Source organism: Gymnoscopelus microlampas (assembly GCF_963454915.1).
Source record: "Gymnoscopelus microlampas genome assembly, chromosome: 24".
In the NCBI taxonomy this organism is placed as follows: Eukaryota; Metazoa; Chordata; class Actinopteri; order Myctophiformes; family Myctophidae; genus Gymnoscopelus; species Gymnoscopelus microlampas.
The window spans coordinates 33,153,589-33,165,195 of record NC_139961.1 but is presented as its reverse complement, the minus strand read 5'-3'; the positions used below and the strand labels follow the sequence as shown (position 1 = coordinate 33,165,195).

Here is an 11,607-nt window from a genome sequence, read left to right as displayed (position 1 = left end):
AGTCATGAACTGACTGTGATTCTATCTTATTAGTGGTGATTTTAGTATTGTAGTATTTTAGCATTATTTTAGCAGGAGTAGTTCTATCTAGATCATAGTAAGCCAGTGGAGCGAACTTTTGTTCATTTATGCATTTCATGTATATGTTGAATGACAATAAAAGCTATCTATATAAGTGGTGCTGTGGGAAAGCAGCTGTTGATAGCTTTAGTTTTTCTAACCCAACTCAATATTGTTCTTGCTTTTTGAATTAGCTAAAATACTATTTTGTTCCATTTAGAATGTAATGTAAAGTATGTTCACTTCTCATACAAAGTAAATTAAAACAAAAGAACTAAACATTGACCATCAAGGGAAAGTCACATGTCAATTTGTTCCAATATTGAATCTTTATCAACAGGTAGGATACCTCATCGCTTTTCATGTGTTATGTGTTATTGCACCATTTATGCACAACAGGTTTGCACAGCCCACATATGCTGAACTAGAGGCAATGTTGCAGGTTAAGAACATACTTTCCAAACACATCCTGAACTAGAGGCTACCTACATGCCCTATGTCATTGGTTCTCAACCTGTGGGTCGGGACCCCCAGGGTGGTCCTCACATGATTTTGGGGGGGTCCCCAGATGACGGGGAAGTGACAATTTAAGGACTTTTAAGACCTAATACCTCCAAAAGAAAAGATAAGAAAAGAAAAAGACCATTACTGCATCAAAAGTAATCAACAAACTAGACTATAAAAACTGGTTTGTCAAATAATATAAGGAGGAGGCAAAGGTTTTTTTAAATCTACAAGCTCACAATGCCTCGCACCTTGTAGATCTGCTATTTTCACAATATTTATCTGTGGAATCGAGTCAAAATAAATGTAATGCATCAACTCCTACAATTCCAAGTGTTCGCGGTGGGGGGTCCCCAGTTCAAATATGATTATTTTGGGGGGTCACAGCCTGAAAAGGTTGAGAACTACAGCCCTAAGCTACAGGCTACCTGAACTAGAGGCTACCCACATACCCCTAAAATAGAGGCTACCCAAATGTCCTGAACTAGAAACAATAATAGGATAAGACAATGCTACCCACATACCCTAACTAAAGGAAATGGTAATGTAGGTTAAGACAATTTATCCCAAAGCACAGCAGTGATATTTCTTTAGAGACAGCTGAATGTAGATCCACCTGCTCTGCCAGCCAGATGGACACACAGCATTTCACAGAACTGTTGTGTAAACTTTTGAGTATATTATAATTTATAGGAACCATTGTTGGACCACAGTGAATGTTAAATGCCACAATGTTATTTTAATTCAAAAATGTTTATTCCATTTTTACATCAACGCAGAATAGTAAGATTCCAGTGCAAGAAAAAGAAAAAAAGATTGAACTTTTTTCCCCCCGGTTATCTAAAAACAGATTCCAACATTTGAGTACTTTGAGTCTAGAAGTGTTATTTAATTACACAAAACACAGACTACCAGTAACTGCAAACTCTTGGCGTATTTTGTTTGTACTTCAACCATGACATTCCATGTCATTATTTAGGTGGAGTTTTGTTTTGTAGTTTAATCAGTTTGTTTTCAGTCGGGCAATTTCATTTAAAAGTCAGATTCCTTTCCCAAAAATGAAAGAAAAAAGCTACATAAAACAGTGATAAAATCAATAATTGTATGAACAATAAGCTTACCCCTAAAATAACAAATTATTTCATGGATAAATTAATCAGTGTCTTTGCTAGACCAGATAGCAATAATCCACCCTAAACCGAGGAAAAAAAGGGCTGAGGGAACATAGGCATGACGCCGTATCCAATACCAATGGATTCCCTTAAAGCTGTTTAAATCAATACATAGTGCAATTCATAGATTGGTTTGGAAAGAAATAAGTGCCCCAAAATGAAATTACAAAAACTCCACCCTCCCATAAGAAACAGAGGATTAGCCTACCTAATTTGATATATTATTATGGGCCTCAACTGAAATTTGTCACAGAATGGGTTAAAAGGGTCAGTTCTGTTTATCAGATTTGGACAGTATAGGTCAGGGTGTTTGTATCCATGTAAGACTTTTGTTTTGTATGTTCCAGAAAGTTACAATCTAAGATGACATAAAATGTTAGTTAGAAACCTATGCAAGTCTTTAAGATGCATACATAAATATCTAGGAATTAGCCAATATTCATTCTATTAATCCCATTTTGAACGTACTTGCACAGATGTGGGGTTTAAAGATGGCAAATAAACGATTACATTATAGGAATTTAGGATATCTGGGTGATGCAGTCCTTTCAGCAATTATTTCTTGAACCCACTTTTATCATTACTTACAAATCAGGAGTTATGGTTATTTTGACACAAGTTCATATTATACAGGTGGCAGAAAGGTTAATATTATTGATAATCTTAAGCAACACACAATAAGTTAATAAGAAAGTGTTGACTAATGAATATGACCAGTTGCTTATGAATTATAAGACTCCAATGGGAATTTTCATAGATGGGAAAAGGACAACCTGGCCGGCCTGGGCCCACTGGTTGGCCCAAGTTTATTGTAAGTGGGCCCCCAAATTGGCAAAACACTACAATTTTGGTACGGCATGTTTTCTTTAAACCTTGAAAATGTGTTTTCATTGTGACAAATAGGAACAGGAAAGTATATTAATCCAAGTCGGAACACAATCAATTGATTGATCATTAAAATGAAAATGCACACGGCCCACCCATCTGACCACTTAACATGGCGGCAATGTTGAGAGCCACTGACCTATAGATGACCAGACATGCTTATTGATGACAAACATCCTGGTCCTCTGTTCAAATAGACAATGAGACATTTCTTGGAATTAACCAAATGACCCCCTATTGTGCGTATGTCATCATAATAGACAAACATTTGGCAAGATCTACAAGCTCTGTAGAATGTTTAGAATTATGTCATGTTAAAATATTTGTCAATACACAGAAAATAGAAATATCTACTTTTGGAATGTCATTTTGAAATGCCAGAAACTGGAATACCTTTAATCCCTAAAATGCATTTTTGTAGCCTGTCTAGCAAAAATGTTGAGGTGAGCTCAGCTAATCCTCTCATCCGGTTTATCTTATTGGCTCTCATTTAGTTTATTCATTTTATGTATAACAATTTACATATCACTGCATCGAAAAGAGTCATACAATAGAGTTAATTCTCCACCAAAGGCCATTTCAACTTCCAGTTTAGGAAATGATGAAGTGAATTTGACAAAGCAGTAGACTACATAAAATAAGAGCCTGTCCAGTGTAGACTTAAGGATTTCATATTTCACTAGTACAGTCTTCACAGCAAGTAGTCACTGTCATCCATCACATAACCTGCTTTAATGGATTCCGTCACCCACGACTCTCGCACAATCTTAAACTTCTTCTTAAAGAGCCGCCGGAGGGTCTTCAAATCCAACATTCTCTTATCGTCTGCTACGATAACATGGGAGACGCCTTCCTTGAGCTTCTCTGCCACGGACCCTCCGTGGTAGCGAAACTCCAGTGCCCTCGTGTCCAGACATGTGGCGGGAATGGCGGTTTGGGGGTCTCCTATGTCTGCGTAGCAGTCCATGTAAGCCTTGAATGGCCTGAACATGCTGGTGGGGAGGTCCTCCCAGCCGTACCGCGCCTCCACCTGGCCGACGTTTAAGGCTGCTGAGGACTCGACGCCGCTGATCCTGTTGAACACCTCCCGCAGCTGCCGCTCGTCCGTGTCCACAAAGTAGCTGTCGCCGAAGCTGTCGTACTCCTTGGCGAAGTACTCCCGGGTGGACGGTGACATGTGGATCATGTGGCGAGGTTGCCACGGCACCACTTCCTTCCTGTCCAGGCACTCCTGCAGCCATGCGGCCCACACCACGTCTTGCTCATTCGAAGCGATCAGGTTTTTCACGCGCATGTTCTCCGTTCCCGCTATCACACAGTATGTGTCTTTCCCGGGGTTTTGCACCACGATGCCCCCACACCTGAAATGGCGGAGAAAATGTGATTAATGTGAATAAATCCTTCAAAATTAAGAGCAGAACCTAAGAGCTCTTCTAACCGTCTGTCTGCAACATTTTTCAAAACTTTTCACAAAATAAAAATAAAATAACCAAACAAGCTTGAAAATCGGCCAATTTTGTTTTTTGTTTTACAAAGTATATTGGGCTGATTGCTAAAATGGTTGAGGTGCACTTTACTTCATTTAACCATCACCATCTGTTCATTTTGGACATGAATATATTTAATCAAGTAATAAACCGATTATAATAAAGAAATTAAATTGTACCTGGCCACGCCCTTTTCCAGCTCAGCCTTTGGGTGTTCGTCACTGCCGTTCAGGATGCAGAACTCCACATCCTCAAACATGTCCGTCTCCTTGGTAACCCCGGACAGATCTTGGGATTTGAAATGGCCGATGACCCCTACCATCTTCTTGGGCTTGACCGGAACCTTGCGTTTCTTCTTCTCTGGTTCGTTGCCATCAATGAAGAGGTGCCGCGAAAAAAGCTTGCCAGATGCCTTGCTACGGAACGCGTCCAATTCTGCCAGGGTCATGCACTGGTGCCACTCCTTGTCCTCTCGGATCTTCTCGATTCTGGGGAAACGCAGGGTGCAATTGGTTTTGTACATGTCGCTTGACACTATTTCAGCCGCCTTCACCTGGATGATGACTGAGTTGCAGGGCTCGATGTAGACTTCCGGTTTCTCTGTGCCACATAGGATGGTTGCCGGAGGGTCGTTTTTACGGTAGACCTTCCAGTGCTTGGCAAGCTTCAAGCCAAGCTCGTACAGTTCCTTCATGGTGTACCCAGAGCCGATGCGACAGAGGGTGTGGAAGACGAAAGGTTTCTCGCCGGGTTGTGGAGCCTCTGCAACCGCGCATAAGAAGTGAGACATCATGCCACCGCGTCGCCCTTTGCCCCAATATCCACCGACGATCAGCAAGTCGAGCTCATCCATCAAACCATCCACATATTCTGGTTTTATCTTCAGCCAGCCCTCGCCCCGCTTGTCAGGTTTGTAGATGGATGATGGATCTTTCACCATGATCCCCTCCTCTCTGCTGTCAATGGCGTCATTGAGAGCATTCACCACTTCCTGCATGGTGTTGCCGTCTGTCTTGGGCACTAAGTGGATCCTCCCCTTTACAGGAGTGAAGACGGTCTGAAGGGCGTCGTATCGCTTCTTCAGTGGCTCCTTGCCGAACTTCTGGCCATTGATGAGCAACACGTCGAACACACAGAAGCACGTCTGCAGCTCTGAGTCTTCCATGAGCTTCTTGATGTCAAATTTGCTCCCTTTTTGCATGAAGGTCTCTGCGGTGGGGTTATAAGCCATCATCTCGCCATCAAGTATACAGCTCACCACATTGGACTTGAAAACATTGTGGATGTAAGGTGTAAGTGAGCCCTGCAGCGGTGATGCCCCAAACTGCTGTGTGTATTCAAAAGCATTTCGGGTAAAATACTTGTAGACATCCCCGTCTTTATGCAACTGGATACGCTCCCCATCCAGTTTGGTCTGAATAAAGAACGGGCTGTGACCCATCTGTTTCTCCACTTGACGGATGTTAGCCACAGCCGCTAACATAGGCTTGAAGGCAGAGAAAAGTCCAATGGAGACGTCGCTCAGGGACACAGAGGGGTTGTGAAGTGTCTGGCACACCTTGTTCAGGTCTGTGTTGACGTTGAACAGTTCAGAAGCATCTGGGTGGAAAACCTGGAGGACTGTTTCTTTGCTAATTCCAAGCTTCATGTCCTTTAGGATCATCCGGATGAGCCACTTCTGCTCCAGAGCTGAGCTCTGGGTGATGAGGTGCAGGAGGCTCTTTTTCACTTGATCCTTCTGCTTGCCAGCATTATTGGCCGCCACAGAGTCAAGAAAGTCATTGACCTCTTTGATGGTAAGGTTTCCTTGACTGCTGCACCGTTTCTTCAGCACAAAATAAGCCATGCCGGCAAAGTCTCCAGCTTCCCCCTGGGATGTTGTGGGAGCTCTGTAGTTCAGCAGTTTGTTAGCCTCCGCGCCACCCTTTGGGAGGCCCAATACATCTATGTAGAGTTTAGCCAGCATGCTCTCTTTGATGCCATAGGCCATCCGCTCTCGTTCATAAGGGGGAACTATGAGGCGCATGGCTGCATAGAAAGAGTCTGTCGTTTGGGGATCATCTTTATGGAGGGCAGCGTGGAATTTCCTCCATGACTCGATGAAATCTCCGAGGGCCTTTGATTTATCCGGGCGTAGTTTAGACTTCTGGATTTTCTCTAATGTGGCGCACAGGTGAAGGAAGGGAACCTGCGCTGCGACAGAGGCCTGGTCAGCGGTGTCACTCTTGGAAGTTCCCTCCATGGTGAAACCTGTAACATATCAAACCAAAAGGTAGTAGGTAGAAGTTAAAACAATTCATTGTATAAGTAGGCTACAGGAATCAAATAAAATGTTGAATACAATCCTACAGTAGTAGACTAAAACCAAAATTTGAACAAACTGTTTATGATTGACGGACTGTTAACCACTTAAGACCTTTTTTATAGAAAACATTTCTTTCTACAAGCTCACAGCGCGTGACATGTTGTGAGCTTGTAGACCAGCTATTTATGTTAATGTTTTGTCATTTTTCTGCCTACAATGACATGCCCACAATTGGGACACCATGTTGAAAGTGGTTAATGTCAGCTAGATGTAGGACTGAGTAGGTTTTAAGAGACGTGACAGTGGTCCATCCTACACAAGTCGATCATATATCATAATACAATTTGCACATTATGTTTTGAATACCTAAATATGAGAGTAACTTTGATCAGTCAAGATAGCCTTGAGTGATGTAGGTTGGGCAGAGACAACTATGTTTACCATCTTTCTAAAATACAGTAAATAGTTACACAATATCCCATTTCATGTAATTCATATATAAAAGAAAATTGCACAATATAAAGACACCCTCTTCTGTACGTCGACATAGATCTACAGTAATTGTTATTGTGCATAACAACCTACACTTTTTGCCATCTGCACATTATTACTATACTGGTATTACTATGCTATAATGGCCAGACGTTTATATAATCATCATATACACCTAGTTATTGATAATAACTAGTAATCATAATACTTTTGAGTATTTCTACATGGCAGTAGCCGTAAATACATTTTATCGATTTTTATCTCTACGAGAGTCTTAAATACTGCCCCCCCCCCCAGATTGCCCTGGAATGTCAGCTCCAAAGCCCGTACTTCTCCAAACATGTACAAATGCAAAATATAAGGTGCTTACCCGCGTGCCCCAAATGTTAACTCGGTGTCCGGCGTGTTTGTGTTATGTATTAGTCCATATTTTTCAATAAAGAAGTGTTTTAATCCCGTCTGTGGCCGATTCTGTCGGAAGTTCACAATGGGCGGTAGTGACGGGGCGCATCCGGTTAAAGCCGGAATTACACTCAACGTAAACAGGAAGTAAACGAGGGGGGGGATGGCGTTCGGCCACAGACGGGATTAAAACACTTCTTTATTGAGAAATATGGATGAATACATTGCTCAAACACGCCGGACACCGAGTTAATATTTGGGGCACGCGGGTAAGCACCTTATATTCTGCATTCGTACATGTTTGGAGAAGTACGGGCTTTGGAGCTGACATTTCAGTGCAATCTTGGGGGGTGGTAGCTAAGACTCTCGTAAAGATACAAAATGTCAAAACCGATAAAATACATCTACGAGTCTTTATCTAAGGCTAACATGGCAGTATTGATACTTTTACTTAAGTAAGAAATCTCGTACTTTTTCCACCACTGAACAAAGACTATATGTACTGACAAAGACTCGATCACAAACGCACAGAACAACTTGTGTCTCAAAGGGACTTTAGGACTCGTTTCTCACTGTATTAATGTTGTTTTTGTTGGCATCAGAAGCGGAATCATCTTATAGTATGTATATATTAACCAAACCTCAATTAATTACCTTGATCTGAGTCACTTGAACAAAAGAGTTTAATTATGTCTCCAACGTCTCCATACAGCAAGCTGGATGGACACCAGTGTTGCCAGATTTGGTGCGAGAAAGAAGCGACCAGGTCTAGGAAAACAAGCCCAAAATCCAAAATGAGCACTTTAAACATATGCCGCATCGGCATCATTTGAAATTAGCCGATCTACAAGCTCACAACGTTGTAGCTCTGCTATTTAAAAAAAATCTTGCAATAGAATGTGAACAGGGGAATATTGGTAGAATATTTTTTAAACATTCTAACAACACAAATGCTCCCTGGGTACACAACATTTTCATGAAAACATTAGAGAACCACTGGTTTAAATAATAATTATTGGAATTGATGTTGGAAGCTAGCCTAAATAAGCAACTACACTTTAGAAACAAGCCGAAAAAAACGCAACCCACAACTAACCAATATTTAAAAGCAACTGTACAGAAAAACAAGCCCAAAGTCGCTTATAATAAGCGGGCATGGCAACACTGAGCGGAAACCTTCACCTGTAACCTTCCGGTGGAAACATGAGCTGAACTATTAGTTCCTCATCGTTTTGTTCTGCAGGAATAATACGTCTTGTTCTGTCTTCCTCCAGGAGAGGGCGACATTCTGCATTGAGGAATCTTTTTCAGCAAGAGAATGATTACTAAAATCAGCTCGTGCAGTGCAGTGGAACCGACCCACAGGCTGTGGGTCGGGATCCCCAGGTTAGCAACCACATGATTTTGGGGGGTATCAGTCCTAGATGACTGTGAAGTGACAATTTAAGGACTTTTAAGACAAAAAAAAAAGAAAAGAAAAAGACCCCCCCACCCCCCCTCTCTCTTTCTTCTTTTGTACATATTGTTCACTCTTCATACCAGTAACCTGTAAACTGATTGTATGACATTCTATAGTAGTGTGTATATCTGTCTGTCTCATATATGTCATCATGATTTGTGTGCGTGGGGAACTCATTTGAAACAAGCTCAGTGCTTTTATGAGTATTCCAGTTTAGACCTCGTATTGTGAATTTGTACTTCCATGTACTGTTGTTCTCATGTCTTACTAAATAAAGTACATCAATCAATCAATCAATCAAAAACCATTACTGCATCAAAAGTAATCAGCAAACTATACTATAAGCATTGGCTAAATTGTCAAATAATGTTTACAAGACAGAGGCAACATTTTTTTAAACAGCTGAAAAAGGTTGAGAACCACTGTAGTGCGTACCACCACATTCCCAGCAGAATATCTTACAATTTGTTATTTTCACAGATAACAAAACAGGATAAATTCATAATCAATGAGTCTTCTTAGCCTAAATAAATGTGGACATAACTACCTTGTTCTAGGGAATGAAGACAATTATATTCAAAGTTGAATTTAAAGTTATTATTATTATTATTTTATTATTGTTGTTGTTATTATTGTTATTTCTTTAGGTAGTTACATTGCTCTATATTCTATCCAGCTCTTTAGTAAACAGAAATGCATTCCATACAGTATATAGGATAAACAAGTGAAATTGGAAGTGATGACACAAGTAAATGAGCAGACAAAACTGGAAATGCAAAACTAGCAAATTTAAGATACATGTGTACTCTCTCCTATGGATGAAATTGGCAACCCACCTGGAAATGTATTTTCTGTTTGTCAGTTGAAGAACTGGGCCGGTGGGGAGGCCTCTGTTACTGAACAAACACAGCTTATTTTCACACACAAACTTTAGTTTTAACCAAAAATATATCACTTATGTTTATACAGCATGTTAAAATACATATTTGTGGCCTACTGTAGGCAGGAAATATGCCTAAAGAGATCATTAAGAGTTGTGATTTTCAACCGTGTGACTTGATAACATCACAAACTTGTTTTGATATTTCCACGAGCCAGATGGTAGCATGCATATGAGCAAAGTACATTTACTTACTTGCAGTGGTGGTAAAAGTACTCAAATGTTTTACTTAAGTAAAAGTATCAATACTGCAATGTAGAAATACTCTGTTACAAGTAAAAGTCCGGAATTCAAAATTTACTTGAGTAAAAGTACAAAAGTATTGGTATCAAAATGTACTTAAAGTACCAAAAGTAGAAAGCACTCACTATGCAGAATGTCCCATTTCACAAGTTTTCTAATGTATAAAATGTACTTAGTTACTTTTAAACCACTGCGTACTTGCAAAGTAATGTGAAATCATTCCAGGGTGCATTGGGCTCATTCCAGATCGCCTGAGGGCTGAAGCAACCTGGAAGCTGTCACATTCAGTTCACATTCCTCGCTGCACATGCTTGGATATCAACAGCACCTGGTTCCCATGTTACTGGTCCTTTTATTTGAGCAAAACATTTGGACAATTCTAATTCTACTTCTGTGTGTGTTAGTCAGTGGTGTAAAGTAACTAAGTACATTTACTCAAGTTCTGTACTTAAGTGCAATTTTGAGGTATTTTTACTTTACTGGAGTATTTCCAATTTTCAATACTTTACTTACTATTACTTTAGTTACTAGTTACTTTGCAGATAAATTATTACGTTATAAAACATACATTAACCACTTTAGCCCTAATTTATACCTAGGCTATTTTCGCATCACGAAAATAGCCATAGTACTTTAAGTACATTTTGATACCAATACCTTTGTACTTTTACTCGAGTAAATTTTGAATTCCGGACTTTTACTTGTAACAGAGTACTTCTACTGTGTGTGTGTGTGTGTGTGTGTGTGTGTGTGTGTGTGTGTGTGTGTGTGTGTGTGTGTGTGTGTGTGTGTGTGTGTGTGTGTGTGTGTGTGTGTGTGTGTGTGTGTGTGTGTGTGTGTGTGTGTGTGTGTGTGTGAGAGAGAGAGAGAGAGAGACTGATCCTTTGCAGCAGCTGCCCTATAGGCCCTGGAATACCTTGCATCCTCTTCATATCCGTGGTGCCCAGGCAGTCACTACATGGAGGCTTTTAAAGCATCATTAAAACACTCACTTTTACCCTATGGCTTTCAACTCTGAGTGTGCATTTGTGTCCCTTAATAAGTGTTGCTTGCCTTTTTGTCTTTCATTTGTGTAATTTTCTTTGTTTGTTTGTTTGTCTTTTTTGTCTCATTGTCAAGTCATTGACTTGACAATGACCATAGTCCTCGTCATTTATCAAACCTCTAAGACTCATAAGGTCTCATTGCGTATCACTGAACTAAGCCCCTGGATAGAGTATTTCTATTTCCTTGAGTGGTTCTCAAAGACGGGTCCGGGGACCCCCAGGGGTCCTTGAGGAAGTTCCAGGGGGTCCCCAGCTAAAGGAAAACTTAACAGTACACAACCTGCATAGTCTAGTTCTGTGGTTCTCTAATAAAAGGGGCTCTTGAGGGGGTTCCAAAATGGACCATTACTCTGTAACTCTGAGAGTGTACCAATGGAACCAAATGGACCCTTGCAGCCAGATCCATTTGGTTCCATTTTACACTCTCAGAGTTATGGGGGGGTCTTTCAAATTAAGAAGTTTGAGAACCACTGCTTCTTCCTGTTAATGCCGGGGTCTTCAACAGGGTGTCCGAGACCCCAAGGGGTCCTCAGAGCTAATATAGGGGGGCCGCCAAATCTCTGTGTAATAGGATGTTTTTTTACATTAACCACTTGAAGCCTAGCATCCCTA

General features: G+C 40.7%; 1 protein-coding gene across 1 annotated transcript; it reads right to left on the bottom strand.

Moving 5' to 3' along the window:
* Positions 1–1,364: 1,364 nt before the first annotated feature.
* On the bottom strand, positions 1,365–8,032 carry lig4 (ligase IV, DNA, ATP-dependent). The gene is made up of 3 exons (XM_084051046.1): positions 7,962–8,032; positions 4,288–6,358; positions 1,365–3,982 (listed from the first exon to the last, which is right to left on the bottom strand). The coding sequence occupies exons 2-3, from the start codon at positions 6,348–6,350 to the stop codon at positions 3,313–3,315; spliced, it is 2,733 nt and encodes a 910-aa protein (XP_083907172.1). The 5' UTR covers positions 6,351–6,358; positions 7,962–8,032; the 3' UTR covers positions 1,365–3,312.
* Between the last annotated feature and the right edge of the window lie 3,575 nt (positions 8,033–11,607).

Coding starts and splice junctions, on each gene's coding strand:
- lig4 (XM_084051046.1), bottom strand. CDS start 6,350: ATGGAGGGAACTTCCAAGAGTGACACCGCTGACCAGGCCTCTGTCGCA. Junction 3,983..4,287: donor CTGGAAAAGGGCGTGGCCAG/GTACAATTTAAT, acceptor CCGCCATTTCAG/GTGTGGGGGCATCGTGGTGC.